At 51.3% G+C, this 24,105-nt stretch overlaps 2 protein-coding genes across 4 annotated transcripts in view; one reads left to right on the top strand and one right to left on the bottom strand.

Annotated features, from left to right (window-relative positions):
• Positions 1-952: 952 nt before the first annotated feature.
• Positions 953-12,829, top strand: Ykt6 (YKT6 v-SNARE homolog). The gene is made up of 7 exons (XM_057772493.1): positions 953-1,186; positions 4,253-4,335; positions 6,624-6,724; positions 7,659-7,763; positions 8,020-8,085; positions 9,799-9,900; positions 11,054-12,829. The coding sequence occupies exons 1-7, from the start codon at positions 1,083-1,085 to the stop codon at positions 11,087-11,089; spliced, it is 597 nt and encodes a 198-aa protein (XP_057628476.1). The 5' UTR covers positions 953-1,082; the 3' UTR covers positions 11,090-12,829.
• A 1,743-nt stretch (positions 12,830-14,572) lies between these two features.
• Positions 14,573-24,105, bottom strand: part of Camk2b (calcium/calmodulin dependent protein kinase II beta) — an 88,518-nt gene continuing 78,985 nt past the window's right edge. For 2 of the 3 annotated variants that reach the window (XM_057771201.1, XM_057771200.1), the window contains 5 exons: positions 24,025-24,073; positions 17,385-17,460; positions 17,204-17,298; positions 16,799-17,032; positions 14,573-16,511 (listed from right to left, as the gene is read on the bottom strand). In XM_057771201.1, coding sequence (XP_057627184.1) covers positions 16,800-17,032; positions 17,204-17,298; positions 17,385-17,460; positions 24,025-24,073 — 453 coding nt within the window. In that variant the 3' untranslated portion in view covers positions 14,573-16,511; position 16,799. Of the gene's footprint in view, positions 16,512-16,798; positions 17,033-17,203; positions 17,299-17,384; positions 17,461-21,360; positions 21,490-22,405; positions 22,535-23,000; positions 23,115-24,024; positions 24,074-24,105 lie in introns of all 3 variants that reach the window. The other variant, XM_057771202.1, reaches the window with a different exon arrangement.

Below are 24,105 nucleotides of genomic sequence, written 5' to 3'. Positions count from 1 at the left end.
GCAAATCATCATCATCGATGTTAAACATCCGCAATGAGTAGGGCTTGGAATCTTATACTTTATCATTTTTAGCAACATGTCTACAAAAAGGATATTTTCCAAGCTAACAGGGTGAGGGGAGAATCCTCACTTTTGTGGTGTGGAAGTCCTGGGGCTGAATTCAAGTTGGGTAACAGCTGGGGAAACGGAGTGGAAGACAAATATCCTTTGCAATATATTACCAAGCTTGGCTTGGGAGATTTGCATATGATCAGATGAGCCTTCCTGGGACCAAGGGAGGCTGAGTACCGAGAGGAGCATGAAGAGGTGCCAAGAATGGAGGTGTGCTGTAAGGGAGTTTGTTGAGCGTTCTAGGGTTCACGGTTGAACCCCAGCTCTGCCTCTTACTAACCATTTTCCTAAATCTCTTTCTGCAAGGTACTTTGTGCCCACTCACTGTCCTCCTGGGGAAGCGATTTTCTACAGAAATGGTTCTCACCTGCCGCCTGTAGAGCCACTGTGTCAGTGTAGGCGAATGGGACCGGATGACAGCATCTGACCGCTGGGCTTGTCGAACAAGGGTGCCCATATCAGGGGTTACTGGGCCTGACCACAGCCAGTGACGTTTCTGATGTTTATTACTTCAATGGAAGGGATTGAGGACATTTCTTTTAGTCCTCTGTTTTGGGGATACGCCTGGTGCCTGCTACATGGAAAGCGTACCGAGAAGTCGATCGTGGGGACAGGTATGGGTTGCACGGCACAGCAATGTCTAGGACCGCCAGCCGGGGTCCACGCGACAGCCCGGAAGAGAACACACACCAAAGCACTGCCACGCAGGCAGAGCCCGACGCTCCTGGCACCGACCTTGGCAGACAAGACGCGTCCCGCCTCTTAGATGTGCGCACGCGCGTACTCTAACTTCCGTCCTTCGTTGAGCATTAAAACGCAACCCTCGACCGGAACCGGAAGTGGACCCCCAAGCCAGGAGGAAGAAGCCGGCGCGGCCCCGTCAGCAGCCCGCCGCGGCTGTTCTGAAGGACGGCGGCCGCGCTCCCGTAAGCGGGTCTGGGGTCCAGCCGGCGGCCCGAAGGCGCGGCGCCATGAAGCTGTACAGCCTCAGCGTCCTTTACAAAGGCGACCCCAAAGCGGTGCTGCTCAAAGCCGCGTACGACGTGTCTTCCTTCAGTTTCTTCCAGAGGTCCAGGTGAGTGGGCCGGGCCCTGGGGGCTGGGCCGGGAGGGCGGGGAGTCAGGTCTCTCTCGGGGGACCCCCGCCACGGCCTCGGGCAGCGCGCTGTGCCCGAGGAGCAGTCCCCAGCGTCCCTGCCATCCCACAGTACTGCCCTGTGGTAGAAAGATTGGGAGAATATTCGAAAATCGTGCGGATTACCAGGTTCGCCACCGAATGTCGTGAAGTAGGGTATAGAGACCCAGAAATAAGCATTTTGATTCCCACCTCGCACCCAGTGATTTAATCAGTGTTTGGTATCTTCACAGCCTCCTTGGTATTTTGTCAAAGCCAGTGGTTCTCAACCTTCCTAACGCTGTGACCCCTTAATACTGTTCCTCACGTTGTGATGAGCCCCCCAAACCATAAGATTATTTTCCTTTCTACTCATATCTGTAGTTTTTCTACTGTTGTGAATAGTAATGCAAATATTTTTGGAAATAGAAGGTTGCCACAGGGGTCGTGACCCACATGTTGATAACCGCTGCCCAGAGACCTTTCCTGCAATCTGTATGAGCTGTATAGAGGAATTCTTTTTATGACTGAAGTCACCAATTCCTCAAGGATTGGTCGTAGGGTGAAGCCACAAGTCAAATTCGTATTCTCTTTCTTAGTGTTTAGGCCCCAGCCATCAAAAAGGGTCCACAATTTTGATTTGGAAGGAAGCATTGAATTTGTAGGACTTAATGGCTTTTAAAAGGTTCTGGGGTGCTTTAATTGGAAGTGCCACAGACACCCAGTCCATTTGTGGGGGCGGGCGTAGTGACTCAGACATAAAAGGAGAAGGCCCCAACAGGATAGGACCTGTGGACATTTTGTGTCAGAGTCTGGGGGAATCTGCCCTTTTGGGCTCTGTCTCTGATCTTGATTCCATATAAGTGGAGTCATAGGTGTAGTGATTGTCTTTTTGTATCCTACTGATTTTACTTACTATGTTGCTGCAGATACCAAAATTTTCTTCCTTTTGAAGTCTATACACTATTGAGTTTTATGTAAAAACGGTTTTGCTTATGCATTTTATGTGAATAAAGTTAGCAAGGGGTTGGGAGATAGCTTGAGCTAGGGAGTTATAGCTCATTCAGGACAGTGCTTGCTACATGAGGGCCTGAGTCTGGTCCCAAATAGTCACGTTAAAAAAATAGCTGGGTGTTGTGGCACACGCTTGTACTTCCAAAGCTGTGGAAGTAGAGACCAGATGATGGGGGTCAGGGCATAGTGACTGACCCTCTGGCCTAGCCCTACTCTGTGAGCACCAAGCCAGCCTCATCTAAGGTGGATAGCTCTTGAGGATGGTGCCAGTGTGCACACGCACCTGCCCGTAGGTGTGCACTCATGTGAACACACAGAGACTCAGCTCACAGTCTTCTGGGGTGTCTATTCCCAGGCGTGGAATCATTGTGTCAGCTCTTGGCTCCTTCTAGCCCTTCCTGCTTCTCTACTTTATGTTCCCTGGCCTCTGTTCTGTGCTTGACGTTGTTTTTCTCTCAGGGAACCTTTGGTGCCAACTTGGCTCTAGATCTTTCAGCTTTTCCCTATTTATATGCAAGATTCCCAGAGCTTTCACTGTACCACTGCTGCCTTCCTTGGCGTCCTTACATTAGCCATCTCAGATGGCCAGCAGTGACACCGAGAGATATGTGTTCCCATTCAGTGAGACTTCTTATTTTCATCTTTCATGTTACCATGGTTACTAAAGTCTTTGATAGTCTCTCACAGTTAATGCGCTTCTTCCTAATTACATGACTATACTCCTGCTCTAGATATTGTCTTTTTAGTTTTATTGCAAAGGCTTTCTTGGGGATTTAAGAAAAAAAAAATTAAAGAATGTTTTTTGTGATTATTCTGACTATGCCATTCCCTCGGGTTAATAATAGTATACTGTGTGCCAGGTAAGGTACCAGGGCTTTTTCCTATATGAACTCATTTTAACTATCACCCCAGACTTTCACTACCAAGTCAGCACAGTGATTTTCATGACACATAGACTTGAAAGCTCAGAGTTAGATCTTCAGATATTGCCGTTTAGAATCTTTACTGCAAGGTATGATGATACACACCTTTAATCCCAGCACTCAAGAGGCAGAGGCAGGTGGATCTCTCAGCTTGGTCTGTGTAAGAGTTCTAGGACAGCCAGGGCTACAAAGACCCTGTCTCAAAAAAAGCCAACAAAGCCCTGTTCTGACTGCCCTTTATCATGCATCTCCAGTTGAAGGCTTTCGTCTGTTTTGGCTGGACCATCTGCTGAAGCTCTTCCGTTCTGACCAGGTCTACACCTCTCCTTTGGGCCCATGACAAACCTCTGCTGCAGCTTTAGGAGCCACTTTTTACCCTGACTAAGCTCTTCCTTCCATTCCTCCCACAGTGCTCAGGACATAGCAGAGCTGACCAGGCTCTCTCTCTCGGTGTAGGTCTGTGGCATTCCCAGCCAGGGTCTACTCTGTGGCCACAGCCCTTACTGGTGCGCTTCTGCTTGACAGATTTTGCCACTAGTGTTTTTCTAGAGCAGTGTGTATTTATGCTGCTTCTTGGGAACCAGTACAAATGCTGCTTTCTGTTTTGCCACTAGATCCCAAGCATGCTGGTTTTCTAAAAATCTCAGTCACATTTTTATTTCCTGTGTGTGTATGTGTGTGGGCGTGGACACATCATGGGATGCGTGTGGAGGTCAGAGGACAACTTGTGGGAGTCATTCTCTCCTTCCACCATCTGAGTCCCAGGGATCAAACTCAGGTTGGCAGGCTTGACAGTAGGTGCTTGTATCCAAGGAGCCAAATCACTGGACCCCAAATCATGTTTCAATTGCAATGTTAAATTGACTGAAGTCTAAAGAAAATGTCTCAGCTATCTGGAAGTGGTAGGTACACAGATATGACTTGAATAATGGTATATGCATTTGTGTTCATTTATAAAATGCTTATTATTGTTTTTAAGGTTAAGAGGGAATGAAATAAGAGGCAATGAATGTCTCCTTAACTTAGAACCTCAGAGGTCTTGTTCCACTGTGACTTGGAAGAAGGTTATAAATATGTGTTGTATTTCCTAGTGTTCAGGAATTCATGACCTTTACCAGTCAGCTGATTGTGGAACGCTCAACAAAAGGCAGCAGAGCCTCTGTCAAGGAACAAGGTAAGAGGACTCACCACCTTCTGAGTGCTGGCCTGGCTGTCACACTGTAGACAGCGCACGGTGCTTCCTGTACCATATCATTGCTCCCAGGACCAAATCTTTTGCTATCCCTTCTCTTGTTGCTTCTCCTATTTATACAGAATTCTGAACCCAATGCTCACTGTATGAAACTTGCTATGCAGCTGTACTTGCACAGCTTGCCTTCAGTAAAGATTAGACTCTCTCCCACCTGGGCTTGATGGGCTGAGCAGTGACAGGGACTGATTCTCTTAGGCCATCAGCAGCCTTCCTGTTCTACTTTTGGTTTTTATTTTTTGTTTGTTTGTTTTGGGGTTTTTTTGAGACATTGTTTCTCTGTGAAACAGTCTTGGCTGTCCTGGAACTCACTCTGTACATGAAGCTGGCCTTGAACTCAGAAATCTATCACCACAGCCTGGGTTTTTGTTGTTGTTGTTTTTGTTTTTTGTTTTTGTTTTTGTTTTTTTTTTTTTGTCCATTCTACTTTTCCTCCCAGAGTTGCAGGTGCTTCAAAAGAGGATTTCTAGCAGGCACTTGTGAGGTAATACTGTGTTCTGTGCTCCTTAAGTTGGTTTTATTTTGTTTGAGCAGAATCTTTCCTTTATTTCATAACTCAGGTTTTGGATATCAGTTTGAGGCATTTATTTAGACTACACACATCACAAACAAATTGGAAGTTACATGAATTTCATCAGGCATAAACAAAGATGACTGTACTGGCTGCTTTTGTGTGTCAATTTGACACAAGTTATAGAGTCATCAGAGGAAGGAGCCTCAGCTGAGGAAATGCCTCCTTGCAATCCAGCTGTAAGGCATTTTCTCAGTGATCAGTGGAGGAGGGCCCAGCCCTGAGCTGGTGGTCCTAGGTTCTGTAAGAAAGTGTGCTGAGCAAACCAAGGGGAGCAAGCCAGTGAGCATCTCCTCTATGACCTCTGCATCAACTCTTGCCTCCAGGTTCTTGCCCTGCTTGATTTTCTTCCTGTCCTAACTTCCTCCAGTGATGGACTATGATCTGGAAGTATAAGTCAAATAAGCCCTTTCCTCCCCAACTTGCTTTGATCATGGTGTTCATTGCAGCAGTGGGAACCCTAACTAAGACAATAGCCTCACATAGACGGTAGCCTGAGGATCGAGTTCCTTAATTGATGACAGAGTCACAGACATAGGTGCTGTCATCAATACTGACCATGTATTCTCCATGAAGAATATCTGTGCTGTGATGATCACAGAAGTGAGAAGGACTCGTGATTGTATCTCTGTGCTCTCTCCTTCATGCTGTATGCCCTTCCTGGTTTGATCACTTAAGGACTGTTCCTCACACTGGCAAGCTTCTCAGTTTCTATGGAAACTGACTCCATGTTTGGTTCTTTCTTATTTGGGAGTGTATACAAAATAAGATGATAATTCTCCATCTCACCTCCTCTCTGTTCTTGTTGATCTCTGCCCCTCTCTGATTCCTGGGACTTGAAATCCTTTCCTCGTTTGTTTTTCCTCGCTGTTTAATGTGGGAATCTTCTGTGTCGGATCCTTAGAACAAGAGTGTTGTTATTTGTAAGCTCCTGTCCTTGGTCCTCTTACTCTGGGGGTGTGGGTAGCCATTTCATCTCTGAAACAGTCCTGTGGATTATGATTATTTTGCAGAGGCTTTCTGTAAACCATATTCTTTAATCATATGACAGCTTTAGTGTAATAACACTAGAGACCTCAGCCAAGAATGACTCATTTTTTTCTGACAGTTCCTCTTAGCCACCCACCACCGGCTGGAGTAGGTCAAACCATGTTGTATTACAGGAGATTGAAGCCCTAGGAGGCAATTTTCTGCTTCTCGGCCACTCTGAAAAAATTATTTTAAGAAAATAGAATCAGCTTGTCTTGCCTGGTATACCCTCAACTTAGGAACAGCATAGAGCCTCAGAAAGCCATAAATTGCCAAGATTTAGCCAGGCCTGGCCTGAGCTAAAGGCGGTGATCTGGAATTTCTCTGAGGGATATTGCCTCTGGTGTGTTTTCCATCCCTGGCAGCTCATTTCGATCTCATTACACACATAGTCCTAGGGAACTAAAGTATCAATCAGTGCCTGGGTATGGCCCATAGAACTGTGGTACAGAACTTTCATTGGTCTCACTCAGAGCAGGTGAGTTCTAGAGGAGTGTCAGAGTGGCTATGTTCGACCTAGAAAGCAGGAGCCAGCATTATGGTGCATTGGCAGATTCAAAGTGTCTGAAGCCCTCATGTCAGCAGCCACATGTGAGATCTCTTGTCTCCTCAGAGTATCTTTGCCATGTCTATGTCCGGAATGACAGTCTTGCAGGTGTGGTCATTGCTGACAGTGAATACCCTTCGAGAGTGGCCTTTACCTTGCTGGAGAAGGTGAGTGTGTTGTGGACGAGGCTAGGATGGCAAGTATGAAACATGGTAGACCCAGTACCTGAAGCACAAGGGGTGATTTGTCCAGAGGCCACATTTTCAGCCTTCATTTTCCCCAAACCAGAAGACATTTGAAATCCTTGCCTATATATATATTTCCTCTTGGTGCTAACTCTGCCCTCGTGCCATTGGTTAGCTTCACCTCTCCTCCAAATAGGGCGCAACTGTCTCCCTGTCCCCTGTGCTCTTGCTGAAGGCTCCTGTCGTCCTCCTGTTGCTCCTGCAGTCACTGTCGCTCTCTGGTGTAGATCAGTGACTTCATGGAGTTTATTGTTTCTTTTTTTTGAGACAGGTCTTACATGTAGTCCTGTTGGCCTGGAACTCATAATGTAGCTCAGGTTGGCCTCAAACTCAGAGTTGCGCCTGTCTCTGTCTCCTGAGTACTGAGGTTAAAGGCATGCCAGCAGCACACCCATTCCCACCCGCTCTATGGGGTTTAGTACCCAAGAACTTGTAATTATAGACTCTGAGGCAGAAGCTGCCTTGCCCTAGTCCTCTGTTGCATTAAAACATTTGTAGGCACGTGCAATCTGGTGGTTGCTTACATTCAAAGAACCTAGACCACTTTCTGGAAGAACTACTTGGAAAACTAGAGGGCCAGTTTAAAACTGGTATAAAATGAGAATCCGTTTATCATTCTCCAGGTGCAGTTCAGGCTGGGCACTTTACTTTGTTTCTAGACTGCTTAAAGTGTGTTTCAGTCATAAACATTTGAGAAGAGGGACTTGAACCTAGACTGCTCTCTTGCCATTAGATGTCCTGGTACCCCGGGGAGCCTAGGAGCCTCATTTGGGATGAGTGCTCTTGGTGAAGCTGGGTCACCGAGGGTGCTGATGAGCATGGGTGGGAGATACGTTGCGTCTCCTTTGTTTTGCAGGTACTAGATGAATTCTCCAAGCAGGTCGATAGGATAGACTGGCCAGTAGGGTCACCTGATACAATCCAGTACACAGCTCTGGATGGTCACCTTAGCAGATACCAGGTGAGTTTAGAGAAATGTCCTCTAGAGACAGCCTCGACGTGCTGTGGCCTGGGCAAGGTCAGTAACCAGGTAGTTCAAGGCTGGTGCGTGGTGAACTGTCTGTCTGGACAACATGGACTTAGAGTTAGCTCTAGACAGGCTTTTGAATTCTCTGTTCTGTGCCTTTTTATTTTGAGAGTTGGTTCAGCTTCCTTAGTTCAGGTTTGTTTACAGGTAAGGACTCCATTTTTAGTCTTGCTTTTGTTTTGGTTCCTAGAACCCCCGAGAAGCTGATCCCATGAGTAAAGTACAAGCTGAACTGGACGAAACCAAAATCATTCTGGTAAGCAGGGAGGTGGAGAGCAAATGTGGGAACCAAAGGATAGAAGGCAGTGCCACAGAGTCCCTTCTTAGTTCAACGGTAGTCACAGCATGCTTCAGGAAATGGTGATTGCCACTCCACCAGCTTCATCAGACTCTCTTGTGTGCCCCATCTTAGTTCACAGCACCCTCTACTTGGAGGGAACCAGACTGGGAATCAGTGTGATCCTAGTGTATACTGCTGGGTGAGCATTCTGCCAGTGAGCTACATCCCCAGCCTTCAGCGAATGCTTGATGCTACATGACTTGCTCAGCTGTGTACAGGAATAAAGAACACTTTGCCTAAGTCCTCAACTGATCCCATTTCACACAAGGGTACAGCTGCCTGGCAGTAGCTGTCTGGGGGAAGGAAATGAGCTACTCTTCACTATGAGTCAGGTAACAGGACCACTGCTTTTGTGAGGGCCTCCATCTCTGTCCTCCTATTTCCCCAACGCAGAGGTTGTGGTGCTGACAGAGAAAAGCCCATCTCAGGGTCCAGAGTTGCCTCTCGTGGTGCTACCAGCAGGCATGTAACCTATTGAATATATGATTTGTGTGTGTAATTTTGAATTTTGAAGGAGCCATATTTTTAAATGACAAAATGAAAGTAGTTGAAATTTAATGTTATTTAATCCAGATATCCAAAATCTTTCCTCCATATCTTTAGAATAAAACACTCACTTTTTATAACTATTTTTTATTTTATATGTAAGGGTGTTTTACCTTACATATGCCTGCATGTTATGCCTGGGCACTATATTTGTGCAGTGCTCTCGGATGCCAGAAAAAGGCTTAGGATCTCCTGAAACTGGAGTTAGGGGTGGTTGTGAGCTGCCTTGTGGGTGCTGGGAATTGAACCCAGGTCCTTGGAAGAGCAGCCAATGCTCTTAGCCAGTGAACCATCTTGCCAATCCTACTAATAAATGTTTTGCATACTGAGCCTTAGTCTCTGAAATCTGTTGTGTTTTTACTTGAAGCACATGCTAGGACTTGTCTCATCTCAAGCTCTCTGACTCCTGAGTCAGATAGCACAGCTTTTCCACCATATAAGTTTCCATGGCTGCTCAGAAGTAGCCATAAACTGTATGACTCTGAACCACTCAAGTACTCTCTCCCAGAAGACTGGAAGTTTGAGTCAGGCTGGTGCCTTCTTGGGGCCATGTGAATAATGTCTGCTCTAGGCCTTTCTCTGGTTTCTGATAGCTGCTGGCAGTGCTTGCTGTCCTTAATTTCTCCAGTCCTTAATTTCTACAGTCTTCTCTGTCTGCATTTCTGTTTTTATGAAAATGCTAGTTACGAAATTCGGGCCACCCTAATCCAGCATCACCACATCTTAAACTGACAACACTCGCCAAGACCTTATTCCAAATGAGGTCACATTCAGAGGTTCTGGGTGGATGTGAATTTTGGGTAGCCACTCCCCATCCTAGTACAGTCATGTGGTACTCATGTATGTCTTCCTCTGCACATGCATGCTTACAGCACCCAAGTACAAATACAAGCTTTCCTAGGGCAGCTCTTAACGGAATCTGTGCTGGGGAGAATATTGGGAAGGCCCGAGGCCCTGTCGTATCGGCTTGACTGTTCTGAGTGCTTGTTGGTGTCTGTTGGGGCCCAGCGGAGGTCATTCTAGCCATTCAGCCTCCGTCAGGGCCTGTCGTCAGCAGCCAGTTCACTTCTCTCTTTTGTCTAGCATAACACCATGGAGTCTTTGTTAGAGCGAGGCGAGAAGCTTGATGACCTGGTATCCAAATCAGAAGTACTGGGAACACAGTCGAAAGCCTTCTATAAAACTGTGAGTAGCGCTGCCTGGCCCTCCAGGGTACCCCTCCCATAGAGCCATTGCAACTTGTTTCTCTGGCACTCTTTATTTAACCAAGGTTGGATTTGGGTACCACTCCTTGGGGTGTGGGAGTCTAAAGTACTTAAGCCTCAGTGATTGGCGGGTTGCCTCAGTGACACTCAGGCATTCTGCTTGACTAAGGTTATACCTGGCTGGGTTCAGAGCCAGCACCCACTTCCCATTCTGATTCCTCTGTTGGCAGAACAGTTAGGTGTTAGTCCTTAAGATGCCAGCAGCTCACCTTTCTACATCTGTTAGTTCTCTACCACACTTCCCTCCTAGTGGCAGGGCTCTTCTGTGACTGAGTTTCTCTCCAGGCCTTACTTAAATTCCTAACTGTGAACATCGTGTTTTGTTTAATGCATATGGATGTTTTGCCTGTATGTATGTATGTATGTATGTATGTATGTATGCATACCACATAAATGCCTGGTGCCCTTAGAGGCCAGAAGAGGACATAGAATTCCTTGAACCTGGTGGTAGAGGTGGTTGTGAGCTGCCATGTGGGTGATGGGAATTGAATCCTGATCCTCTGGAGAGCAGCCAGTGCTCTTAACTGCTGAGCTGTCTCCTCAGCCCATCATTGTACTCTTGGCCCATTGTGGTGTTTACGCTGAGTTGCATATTGGAGGAAGATGACCAGTGGGGTTAGGAGGTGGCCTTTGATGAGTAGGCAAGAACAGGTACAATAGCAGCCCTACAAACATGAGCCAGAACCCTGTTTCTTCTTGGACCTACCATTCTCCAGAAACACCATCAGGGTGGTCCGATAGCACTGAGATACTCAGCCAGTCCAATTTCTATTACTGCTTCTTTTGCTTACACATGGTCTGACATCAGGAACTTTATGAATTTATTGAGAGTGTTAGTGGGGTGTGAAATAAATGTAAGGAGCCCAGACGAGCAATGGAAGCAGTGTCACTTTGGGCAGCTTCCTTCGAAGCCCTGAGGGCCATCCTTGTAGTTGGTTTTGCTTTCTCTTGTCTGCTCGCTTCAGTGGAGTTCCATCCACTGCAGGGCTCCAGCCTCCAGCCCTTCTCAGCGCCCTGTAGACCTCCAGCCCTCCTTGGCACCCTTCATCCTATTTTTTTCTTTTTCTTTCAAGGCCCGGAAACAAAACTCATGCTGTGCAATCATGTGATGTGGCCCACAGAGGCAGGCGCTGGATCGTCGTGTCACGTCAGAACTGCAACTCCTGCAGATGAAGCGATACCCTGAAGATCTGGAGCCAGGCAGACTGGCTGTTTTTATTTTGACGTTCTCAAGAGGAATGGAGGGATGACTTAAGGGTGGAAACATTGACGTTCACATGTGTGACTGTGACTTCGGGAAAGAATTTGAGGTCCTCAAAGATGTAATGTTGGGAAAATGAAACCATAAACTCTAAGTGGCTCTTATAGGTGCTGAAGGGCTTATTCTCAGCTAACCCTGGAAGGCTCTGTGGGAGGGAATCTTTTTCCTGATCCTTGATGCGACTTAGGATTTCATTTGTGCATTAACGATATTAACTCTCCAGTGAATGGGGTGGGGGGAGGGGGTCTCGGGTGATAGGGCTGGGTGGGCAGAGTTTGAACACTCCGGAATTCTAGTCTCTTGCACTGTGGGGGCTGGGAGAAGCTCACCATGAGTGAGGACTGTCACAGTGGTCACTGGATCTCCTCTGTTTGACTGTCTGCTAGAATTGGCATCTGCCAGGAACAGGGCCCATCCTAAGTACCTTCGTCCAGTACCACAAACTTGTGGGAGGTACTTAGAATGGGCTAGAAGGGCAAGATGTGTGAGTTGTGGTTTTATCAGCCAGCAGACTGTTCAGACTGGCTGCTCTGGTGTCGGGAGGGTCAGCTGGGAGTGTCCATCTTCAAGGGAAGACGCAGACACAGGTGCCCTCAGCTGTCCAGTGTGGAGGCACACGTACCGTGACTTGCAGTTGGACTTTGACATTAAGATCAAAGTAGCGGGTGCTGTCATCTCTCAAAGCTGGTTTTATTTGTCTCTGTCTACAAGACTGTTTTGGCAACCGCTTGGGGCCTACATGTTTGAGCAAGTCATTTCTGTGGGTACCAGGGACAGGTGCCAGCAGCCCGAAGGGTCCCAGCACCCAACTGTCTTCTGTCCAGCTCTGGCTTACAGCCCCTTCCCAATCAGAGACAGCCGCAGGGTAGAAGATGTTGACGGGTTGGTCTGAGCTAGCCACCCACTGCCAGCACAGTTTGTGTGGTAAGCCCAGGATGTGCTGGGTCCCACACTGCCTCTTCCTGTTCTGCTGTGCACAGATCATGTCGTGAGATCCTGTCTCCCCAGAAGCAACTGCTGGGATGCTAGCCTCTGAGTTTTGAGCCAGAGTTGTTTTACTCTGATGATCCCTGCCCTGAGCCTGTTGAGCTACCTTCAAGAGTGCCCATATGGGGAGGAGGATGTCTACTATGGCTTTCAAAATCTCTACTTATGGTATATCTGCCTATTGCTCTGGGTACTGCTAGCCAAAGGGCTCAGGCTCCCCCCTGGAGTGGCCTGCCCGTGTCATTTTCCTGCTGTCATAGACCTCCCCGTTCTAGGGCCCTGGACAGCACAGATCCCGTCTGTTGCTGGCACTCGAGGTGGAGTAAATGGCCTGGGTGCCGCCTGTTTTCTTGCTCTGGAGGGTGCTGGGGAAGGGGGGTGGGTGGAGGCAGACGTTTATGGGAAAGAGGCAACTTTTACCCACATGGCTGTCCTACAAGGTATCACTCGCCCTTCAATGGTTTGAGTTGCCATGTGTTTCCTGTCCCTCCCATTATATTCTAATGTTAAATCACTTGGCAAAAGTGTATTTTAATAATGCCTAATTTCTCTGTTCTGTTTGAAGGTTTCTGTCTAGATAAAATTGTCTTTTGAAATTCCAGTACTGTCCTGTGTTTACTTTTAGCTTCAGGGAAATCTGTCTCCAACCCTGTCTGAAGGGTGGGGAGATCCGGGTACTTTGTTCCCGCAGGTACTAGAGTCCTGTCCCAGATAAATTTCCAGGCTTTCCTCGTAGGAATCCTATTTCCTTGTTTACTGTAACCAGGTGAGGGAGCTCTGGAGTAGCCTTGCCATCTCTGAACCCAGTTCTCTGCACACTGAAGAATTTGCGTGGGAGAGCTGCCTCTTAGCAATAGAGCCCTGGGAAGGTGGCTTTCCTTTGCCCGAGTTTCTGAGTTGTCGGCTGCCTCTATACCACCTAGCTTTCCAGGGATTGTGGGGACTCCTGAGCCGAGGGACACAACTAACTTGTGAGGGTCAAGATGGGAATATTCAAATCTGAAGTGTGGTTTTGAGTTTTGGAATGGCCCCAGTGGCTAGCAGTTTGTGGCCTGAGGTATCTGCAGCCTCAGCAGGTCAGCTAGGCCTTGCTTTTAGCCTGTACCTGGTGTCCTGGTTGTCAGAGACTCCTGCCTGACTTGGGTAAGCAGCCCTGGATCCAGTGTGCTACCTCTTCCTGATCTGTGGACCCAGTGGAGTTCAGAGTACCCTGACCCTTCTTGGGTGACAGATGCCTAAGGAGCTCTGCTCAAAGTAAAACGAATGAGACGTTCTTCAAGGGAGTCCCTTTGCCTGTAGTACTCAGTCCCATATGGGATGGTTAACCCTGGATACTGCACTGCCCTGCTGTCCAGCATCCACAGAAAGGCTTCAGGAATAATGCATGGGGGAGGCTCACGCTCTGCAGCTTGTTGCCTTCCTGAGGGAGGCTGGCCTGGAAACGCTCCTCCGATTACAGCTGATAGGTTGTCTGGAACCCTAGATAGAGGGCCCATTGCTGCTGCACCTGTGGACACTGGCCTAGATTCTTTGTATTCGCTCCTGAGACCCACTGCCTGCCTGCCCGTATACCTGAAAGCACCTAGGGGTAGCCCACAGAGAACAGTAGACATCAGTAGCCTCCTGTACAGAGTGGAGTGTTTAGAAACAGATGCTTAAGAGAGAAGAGCCAGGCCCTTGGGAGTGGTGGCCAGTTCTGAACCCCCTGGGCCTCCCTACTAGTGGACTGGGGGTACAGGGGCTCATCTTGGCAGACTTCTGAGCAAAGCTAGGAGACAGGACAGGACCAGCACAGATTACAGAGAAAGATTTGCCCTATATTCAGGGTGGCGATGCAGGGGAGAGCCTGGGGAGGGGGTTTCTCTGCTTTGTAGCCATGAAAAGTTGGCCTACAGACCCCGGCACCCGGCCATGGTCTTGGCTGGCTTTTTTCTGACTCCTGGATGCCTCTGCTCATGGTTAAGATCTCTGACTTGGACTCCAGGTTAAGCCTCTCTGTGAAGCCTCGATAACCACCCATGATGGCTACCATGTAACTACCCTGTGCTGCATGCATAGCACAAGGGGGCAGAGTTGGGGGGTACTTAACACATGACTTCATGTCTAGAACAGTCAGCATGTCAAACTGGAAGATCATGAGAGGAGCTCAAGAGGAAGGACACTTGGATCTTGGACCTGGGGTGCTTCCCTTTCTGTATGCCACCCTTCTGGTGACAGGGATGAGGGGCAAGAACAGGGCTTTGGACCCCATGTCCTTCCACTCTAACCACATCTAGCCTAGGGAGCTAGGGTCTGTACCAAGCAGGCAAGTGGCAGGGTCCCAGCATAAACCACTCAGCTGTACTTGAAGCAAGTTGTCTTTTTTTTTATTTGCAGTTTCCCGAGACAGAACAAAATAATAAGTTTTGTACACCTACAAGGCTCAGAAAGAAAAGACAATGGAACTCAGCAAAAAGAGAAGAGGGAGGGGCTGCCAGTACTGCAGGCAGCGACACGCTGCAGCACCAGCCAGCGGCCGACGCCACCACCCGCGAACACCTAGCCAGCGGAGCAGGAGTGACCTGCTCTTTAGAGGGTCATGCAAAAGAATTGTCCCCCAGAAAAAAAAAAATCCCCAAATTATCCCAGACAGGCAGCTTTGTGGAGATAACGAGGAGGGTGGGGAGAGGGAAGGAGACCCCAGGATGCCAGGGTGGCTGGTCACAGGGCCTCACACTGTTCGTGGCAAGCCCTGCCACTCCATGGCCTTGGGCCACTCAAGTGGAGCCTGGCAGATGTTTACCCTGTGTCCATGGGTAGGAGACAGCTGTCCTGGGCACAGTGTGGATGAAAAGTGATATCCACTGAGTGTCTGTAGGTGGACAGTCCCCTTGGAGTTTAGGATCCTGTGTCCCGTTCCCACTTCATGCCCCTCCCCTGGCTTGATTTGTAGAAGATAAAGAAAATCCTGGTTGAAAATGATGTGAATTTAAAGTGGGCAGCACTGGGTGGAGGCCCTTGGACTTCTGCAATCAAAGCTCCCGACCACCCCCACCCAACCCTGCTTCACACCGTTCTCCCTAGCCTGACTCCACAATGTTGCCAGCCTCCTTGTGACTCCCTCTCACCGAGGGTCACTCACAATAAGCAGTCGGTACCCAGGAGCACCACTAGGCCCAGAAGGTGGCACACTTCCCTCCACCCACTGCTGTCCAGGCCCCACACCCTCCAGCCTGCCTTCTCTCTGGGCTGCTTCTGGCCCACCTGGAAGGCCTCGCGCGACAGTCCTAACCAGTTTTGCCCTGACTTCCACTCCAGGCCCAGGTTAGGAGAGCATTCCTACTTCACCAAACACCTGTGTGGCCCTGCATTGCCCGGAGCCTAAAACCCATCATCTGGCCCTTCTTTACCACACTCTGCATCATTCGACCAAGACTCGAGCACCCAGACCCCAAGCTCAGTGAGCAAACATCCCAGATACAGTAAGGCCTACTCCCAGCATCCGTCCAGTATTTCAAGTCCTCAGTCCTTGGAGGGTCTGTCCAGGCCAGGGGCGGGCCACTGTCGCTCTGCTGCTGGTGGCAGGGAAGGGACAAGTGCCCCAAACAGGAAGGAGGCCATCCTCTGGCCCAGTCCTCTCTTCATAGCTAGGTGCCTTCTCAACCAACCCTTGCCAGGCACTCCATGGGGCAAACTCCTTGGCTAGAAGAGCACCCACCCAGCCCTGCACAGGATGAGGGACGGTTGGGAAAGCAGGGACAGCAGCGACTCTCAGGCACAACTAGCAGGAAAGGAGGCAGCCCCCAGCCCTTCCCAAGACACCTGACACCAGGACAGCCAGGTTAGCATGTGGGGCCCATGCATGGGAGGGAGGATGCAGACGCCCAAGGTGGGGTGAGTGTGGTACCTACAGACTAACACGGTCAGCACGGGCACATTCACGCCCTGAGGGTCCCCAAAGCCAGGAGCGCAACAGACACATGTGGAGCTTGGGTGGGGGTGGCCCCACAAATGCCAGATTTTTACAGCTTTTTCCTTTCTTTCGTTTTTTTTTTCCATTTCATCCGATGCCAATTTTTTTTTCTTTTTTTCTTTTTTTCTTTTTTTTTCCTTTTTTTTTTGCGTGTGGTTGTCGTTGTCATCATCTTATTTTTAAAAACAAATCACATCTGGTCTTGTTTTTCTGCAGACACAGGCACCAGGGGAGGGGACGAGGCAGACACAAACATGCGACAGGCAGGCCGTGCGCCCGAGGGCGGCTGGGCTCCAAACACCAACTCTGTCCGGTGAAACCAGGCGCAGCTCTGAAACGGGGGGCAGGGTGGGGGCGGCAGGTCACCTTCCTCAGGACATCACCCACACCCTGAGGACCCAAGCCTTTGCTACTTGGAAAAGGTACTGGCAAGAACCATCGAGTTAATGTCTTTTCAGGACGGGGCCTGCCAAGAGAAGCAGTTGCTACTCCACCCTTTAGAGGCAGCCCCTGCCATGGGTGCTAATAGTTCTGACTATCCCTGGCTCCATCTCTGGCTCGACCAGCTCACCTGCCAGGGTCCCCCGCACACTATCTGTCCACACCCCAGGCACTCACCTCACTGCAGCGGGGCTACTGGAGCGCCCGAGCAGTGGAAATGTACGTTCTGCCACTTGCCATCGCGGCGGTGCCACACGCGGGTCTCCTCAGACTGGCTGGTACGGGGCCGGCCCTGGCCATCGATGTACTGTGTGAGGCGGATGTAGGCGATGCAGGCTGCATCCTCACCAATGACGTGCACGTGTGGGTTCAGGATGGTGGTGTGGATCGGCTTGCTGTTCTTGGCCAGCACTGTGGACAAGCGGGTGTTCCGCACTGACGGCACCAGACACAAACACCTCCCACCCCTCCACCTTGAATCCCCTTCATGGGGGCTGCCACGGCCCTCTCCCTTGACTGAGGAGTTAAGGGATCCCCCTGATGGTGTCTCCCCATCATGCCCACCCTGACTTCCTCACTCACGGTTCTCGAAGTAGAATCTGTGGAAATCCATCCCTTCGACTAGGTTGCCCAGAGCTTCAGGCTCAAATGAGGTCAGGCCTGGGTCACAGATTTTCCTGGGGGGCAAACCCAAGTGAGGAGGGGCCCCATCCTCCATCCTCGCCCTCCACAACCCCCCACCCCAACCCCCCCGGAGACTCACGCATAGGCCTCAAAGTCGCCGTTGTTGACCGCCTCAATGAGCTGCTCTGTGGTCTTGATGATTTCCTGCTTCCGGGCTGCAGGGAGAGAACAGGGATGACCACTAGGCGCTAGCCTGTTACACCCCCAACTCTAGCAGAGCCCAGGTAAGCGGCCTTGGAGAATCGAGAGCTGCAAGCAGCGTCCACACAGCTGCTCCCACCCTGGCTCAGGTCTGTCCTCTTCAGAAAGGGCTTTCAGTCTCTGGCACCTGTACCCAAAGTGTCTCCATCACCCTGCTCCCTGCGCCACCAGCACTTTCCTCATTTCCACCTGCAATGGCTTCTTATCAAATACAGTATTTTTCGAGAGGCAAATACCCTATTCAGATTAGAAAATGTCTTCAAAAATGCAGAAAGGAGGAATGAGCCTGCCCACACTCCACGCCACTGTCACCTCCCAGCATCTGCTAGCCATAACGGCCAGACTCCCATTCTGTCCCTCCCCCGGCTTGTTCTGCCTCATCTTCTAACAGTGTCGTGCCCGCTTAATAACTCCTTCCCCCAACAGTTCTTGGGTGGAGAAGAGCCACCATCAGGAGGCATGCTCACAGGCTTCAGGGTTCTTTGGATATGAGTAGGGGTGGGAGTGGGGGTGGCCTCTGGGCAAAGGCTGAAGGACAGGATGGCCGGGGACTCTTCAGAACCAACAAGTTGTCTCTCACCGCTCTCTTCAGTTTCCCAGCCTGCTTGTAGCCCTGGGCCATGTGCTGTGCTAGCAAAACCCACCCTTCGTGTCTGCAGCCCTCAGCCCCGTTGCTTCTCCTGAGCACTAGCTCTTGGCTTTGAGATGATGAACCTTTTATTTTAACCAAGAAGAACGTAAAACGTGAAAGCACCGAGAATAATCCTGCGGCAGGGCTTTCAGTACCAGTGGGTGTCTGGGTGCCCACCCCATCAGGTGCCCTGAAGGAGGGCTGAATCCACAGCAAAGAGGTGGCCTGCTTCATGGGAATGCCATGTATGTGCCAGCACAGGACACCAGCCTCTCCTTGTGAACAGATGAGCTGGGATTACTCCGATGTCCTAGATGGTGGCAGCAGAGGTTGAGGGAGAGCACCTTAGGGACTTAGGTACCCTTATGTAAGGGCGTATGGAATCCACAGCACGATGTGTGCGTGTGCATTCGGTTCATGGGTGTGAATAACTTCATGTACATGAGCAGGCATGCACAAGTGTCAGTATGAGTATCATGTGGATGTGTGCGTGTACTGCGTGCATACACATTTGTTCAAGAGACGCATGCTAAGTGTCCTTGTGTCGTGTCTATGCATTCTGTGTGAGCGTGTGTGGATGTATGCATTGCACCCATGGGATTACCCCAACTTGGAAAAACATCCTGTCCTAACCCAGCTCCGGTTCTGCTATCTTCAGTTTCTGCCCTGCTCTTGAGTCTAAATCATATGGCCATCTGAACTCAGGGTAAGGTCATCACCGTCACCCAGCACCTCTAACAGGGAGACCTGGAATGCTGAGTCTAGGCAGTGGACTGTGACTTTCCTGTTCCCATTCCTAACCACACGCCTATGTACCCCACTCTCGGAGAGACCCAAGGCTCCACCCTGAGCAACAGCCCTTCTTGTTCTTACCTTTTGGATCCCAGGGCAGCACCTGATACTCCAGTCCCCAGAGCAGTACCTGCTCTTCCCCGGGCTCATCGCTCTCAGCACCTCACCCCCTCCCATTTGCTCCTTCTGGAGATGTCTTAGGCTTGTGGCCAGCTCTTTCCCCAAACCAGGCTTCCACTCTGCACTTCAAGTGTCCCAAGTATCCCCTGAGGCTCGTTAATCCCTTTCTGCTAGGTTCAACTGGCCCATTCCTTTAGAGGAGTCCCTCAGCACACGGCAAAAGTGGCTAGAACTAAATGCCGTTCCTGCTTGGTTTCCAGCATTCAAGATTCTGCCTTCCACTGTGGTACATGGACTAATTTTCCACTTAATGAAGTTAGGCTATGGGAGCCAATGTTAAATCAACTAATAGGAGATCCATGACCACAGCAGCAGTCAGAATGTGCTGGAGTTTGGGACCAGCATTCTTGTGATGAGCCACTGGGCCCATCTGACCCTCAGGGAAGCGGAGGCTGCCTATAAACAAGACCTGGACACCTCCTGACCTGCAGAATAACTGCTGCCCAGACACCAGTGGAAATCAAACGTGAGGGAGGGACCAAGAAGCTCTCAGACAGGGATAACCCAGGTGAAGAAGCCTGAAGCCATACCCTGCAAGTCTAGGGAAGAAGCCAAAGAGGCGGGCAGGGTTTGACCGGGGCCCAGAGCTGGAGACTCACTCTATCCACAGCATTCTTATGCAAAGTCAGCAGCCCTTAGGCTGAGAGCATCCAGGTGGGACCAGTGAAAGTTTGTGTCCCTCCCCCGTTCCCAAACCCTGTACAGCTGGCAGGCAGAGCAACTGACTAGGGATCAGCCAGGATCAGCCTGAATCCTGTGTAATCCCTGATTAGGAAGTGAGGCCTGGGGTATGGAGAGCATGGGGTGGGGAGGGGCTTGAGCCTGAAGAGGGTTGATGGGAACCTGTAACCTAGTTGGTGGGTTGTAACCCTCCCAAGAGAGAGGGGGCCCAGTACCATCTGACGTCACCCACGTGTCCCTGTATTTTACTAAACGTCTTTTCCTTCTGCCCAGCCCCTTGCAGGATGACCAGATGCCACCATCCAGTCATTCTCACAGCCCCCTCCTGAAGGACCCCTTTTCCTAGCCAAGCTCAGCATAGACCTTACAAGGGCAGATCAGTGTCACAGCCTCTAAAGTGACGAGGTCACTTGGTGCTCCCCACAGACCTGGCCTTAGAGCGACCACCTGGCCACTGCAGAGACCCCCAACGCAGATCATGTTTCAGGCTGACCCCCAACAAAAACAGTGTGGCCCTGGAGATCAGACGAGAGAGCACCCAAGTGTTGGCCAGATGCTGTCTTGCACCCACCAGTGGAGAGCATCCCTCCATGCTTTGTGAGTACTGACTGCTCTCCACCCCTGGCCCTGCCCCTCAACCCACCACCAGAAATAACCTGGCTGCACGCCTCACAACTCACCTCTGATCCCCTCAGCTGACCTGGAGCGCCCTGGGGGTTCACACCCTCCAGAGGCTGCCCCTTACCCCGCTAAACCTGCAAACTGTGGATGCCCTCCCTTGTGGGCCACTGTGACCGCCTCTCTGCTCTGGCAACCTGCAACATCCCCCGACTCCGGCCTAACAGGTAGAGGTGATGGGGTAGGATACCCCAAGCCCACCGCTCATAGCTACTCACCCAGCCACTGCCCTGCCATGCCGAGGCCCTGGCCCAGCAGCCTGTTCTCTGAGAACATCTCAGCACCACCCCCAGCCCCGTGTCTCCCTGGAGGCGGGGGCAGCGGTGGCTGCAGCCTTGGATGTCATCCATCCCTGAAAGTGATACTGGCGGGCAGTCGACAGACAAGCAGAAGAGCCACCTGCCTGTGCTTCTCTCCCTAACTCGTCCTTAGCCCTGGCTGCACCCCCAACCTCCCTGCCCAATGTCCAGCCTGGCATGTGCCAGAATCCCCAGGAGTTTCTCTCCCTGCCATCTTGTCCGGGAAGGTCTGCTCTCACCCGGGCAGCCCTTTCTCAAGGGTTCCTCATGCGTGGTGGGCACCTGCTCACCACCGGCTCCTATCCAAAGGCGGTGGCTGCATGGTTGCAACGAGTCCAGGTCAGTAAAGCATGTGGGGAGCCTTCCCACTGCATGAGTTCACACATAAACGACACTTTATGGCCGTTATCTGCATGTACTGAAACCCACTGCTTTCGTCACGTACTTTGACATGAATCTTGTGACCTGACAGATGCTGTACCCCCATATGTCCACAAGCTGGGTTATTCCCAGAGTCAGGCTAGTCGGCCATGCACCACAATGGGGGCCTGCTCCTCCACGGAGCTGCCAGGGTCGCTTGAAGTGCTACTTACATGGGGCGGGCAAGGGGCCAGGGAGAGTCGGAGATGGGCAGGGTGGGGGGCCCACTGATAGGGGTCCCTCGGCTTCTGGGGTCCCTGAGCCCCGCCTCACTGAGTTCAGGATGTCAGAGATCCTGGGGGCTGGGGCAGAACAGACACACGTGAATACAGGTGGGGCAGGGGGATCATGCAGGAAGGAGACAGAGAGCCAAGCCAGGTAGTAAGGGAGGCCGGAGGGAGCTGTGAGGGCACCAGGAGTCACAGGGACACAGGGGATGGGGGACATAAACATTGTGGAAGGGGACATCGGAATGCAGATGCTCTTGTCCATTTTAGTGTGCTAAGCCAGAAGCTGCCATGGGCAGAGGATACCCTCCAAGGAGAGGCAACCTGGCCCCCAAGAAGCCAGAGGCTGTGGCTGCAAGTGACGGACTTTGGAGAAGTCTTGGCAGGTGGGTAGAGGAGTGGGTGGAGGGGAGGAGGGGTGTTCAGAAGAAGGACCTGTTTTGGCCCATGTGGGCAGCCTCGGCCAGTGGAAAGCCAGGCTTCTCTTCTGAATGTCTCCTTACCTACAAGCCCCTGGTTAAGGTTCCCATTCTGACACCTTCCTTGACCTCCCCTGCCTCGGTTAGTGAATGATGGTCAGGGACGGGGTACATCGGGAATCAGGGGCTGCTCTGGAGACAGGCTCCGGGGCACTGTGACCAGGGCAGGGTAGGGTGTGAGTGGCTAGGAAATTCTTGGCAGAGATGATCTGGGGACACGCCCCTCCCCCAAAGCGAATAATTACACAGGGGTGGGTCTGAGATGAAGTGAGGTGAGCAGCGAGCAGGGAGTAGAGGAAGGAGATGAGCCAGAGGTGGGCCCAGGGGAAGCCAGGTAGCTGCCCAGCTGTGTTAATGCGTGTGCTTCGGATAAGGCCAGCCAGACTGGACACCCATCGGGCATCCTGGTCTGGGGGAGCTTGGCCGTGCATGGCAGGCGCAGGAAGCTGAGCACTGGCCATTCTCAGCGAGCCCTTGGGAGCAGAGGCAGCAAGCCTGGGGCTACTACTTACACGGGGTGGGCAGGGGGCCTAGGAGACCCGGAGACAAGCAGGGTGGGGGCCCCACTGATAGGGGTCCCTCGGCTTCTGGGGTTCCACAGCCCCTTCTCACCGAGTTCAGGATGTCAGAGATCCTGGGGGCTGGGGTGGAACAGACACACGTGAACAGAAGGCAGACAGACATATGAGGGGACCGAGGAGACAACAGAATTGCAGGACGCAGGCAAGAAGGGGTCCTGTTCTCGCCACAGGGGGATTTGGGACCTGGCTTCCTGTTTGGTGCCAGTCTCAGAAGCAAGAAGCCTCCAGAGGTGGTGTAGAGGGAGGTTTGGGTGGGCTCTGGAGGCCTAGAAGTCAAGGCCAAACCCTTCAGGGACCACCTAGTGGCCGTGAGCAGGAAAGGAGGCAACGACAGCACCCCAGAGACCAATAAAGGCCTCTGGCTGGACAGAGGCAGCCATGGGGAGTCCCAATCTGGGGGCTGTGTGAGGGTACAGCTAGAGCCAGGAATCTAGGCCTGTCCAGTTCTTGGCTCTTAAATGCCCCTTCAGAGAGTTGCTAGGCCCTTCAAAGTCATCCCCACAGCAGCGGGGCCCAGGCTACTTACACGGGGCTGGAAGGGGGCTAATGGGAACTGGAGATGGGCAGGACAGGGGGCCCTCGGCTTCTGGGGCTCCTGAGCCCCTCCTCACCAAGCTCAGGACATCAGGGACCCTGGGGGCTGAGGCAGAACAGAAGCAAGCAGTGGATGGTAGACACTCAAGACAGAAGGTGGCAGAAAGAGCCAAGAGGCACAGGACAGCTGAAAAGGTTACAGTGTAGAACCCCAGGCCACTGCCGGGGACCTAGAGGACAGAGGTGAGGAGGTCACTCTTGGGGTCACCCATAGGTGTTAGAAGGGCTCATTTTGTGGGCCCATGCAGGCCCTGCAAAGATTAGGCTAGGGCTTTAGAGTGGTCCTCACTGAGCATGGTGACCTTGGGAACCATCCTGGCTCCATCTCAGCTCTTGTACATGACTGAGGTAGGAGTGTGGAGAACACTCAGCGACAGCATCCTAGCTGGGGAGGAGCAAAGGGGTCGATTCTATCTGACCATCCTAAGGGCAGGTTAGGGCTCCATGGACAGCCTGAAGTTATCAGACCAGGGAGTGGGGGACAAAGAAAGTGGGAGAGGCTAGGAGGACACTCACTGATAGCAGGCGACCTAGGGACATCATCACTGGCAGGGCTCAGGGTGTGGCACAGAAGCCCACCTCAAGAGGGAGCTCCTGGGTCATCAAAGGAACCAACACTCCACTACCTGGCCACTCAATAGCCAGATGGACAGAACCGAAGCTTAGGAAATTTAAGTTGTATCTTGATCAAATATCACACACATACTTCATACCCAGTGAGAAGCGAGTTCCTGGCTCCCAGGACGGAGAACTGTGACTTCCTCATGTGTGCACTATGCCTGAGATACCCCAGCCACGATGTCCCAAACACACTTTGATTCACACCAGGCAGACCCTGACAACAGGGCCCTGAACCTCTGTACCATGGCCTGCGCAGCAGGACCAGAGATGCTGCAAGACCCACCCACCGCCAACACCACGGCCCAGATGACCAGGCGAGGTCTCTGTGCAGGTACCTTTGGCATCTTCGTCCTCTATGGTTGTGTTGGTGCTATCGGAAGACTCCTGAGGAAACAGAGAGACAGGAGTCAAGAAGT

Source organism: Chionomys nivalis, chromosome 6 (assembly GCF_950005125.1).
Source record: "Chionomys nivalis chromosome 6, mChiNiv1.1, whole genome shotgun sequence".
Lineage (NCBI taxonomy): Eukaryota > Metazoa > Chordata > Mammalia > Rodentia > Cricetidae > Chionomys > Chionomys nivalis.
The sequence above is the reverse complement of the archived record's forward strand: the minus strand, read 5'-3'. Positions and strand labels throughout refer to the sequence as shown.

Coding starts and splice junctions, on each gene's coding strand:
- Ykt6 (XM_057772493.1), top strand. CDS start 1,083: ATGAAGCTGTACAGCCTCAGCGTCCTTTACAAAGGCGACCCCAAAGCG. Junction 4,336..6,623: donor AGCCTCTGTCAAGGAACAAG/GTAAGAGGACTC, acceptor TTGTCTCCTCAG/AGTATCTTTGCCATGTCTAT. Junction 9,901..11,053: donor CGAAAGCCTTCTATAAAACT/GTGAGTAGCGCT, acceptor TTTTCTTTCAAG/GCCCGGAAACAAAACTCATG.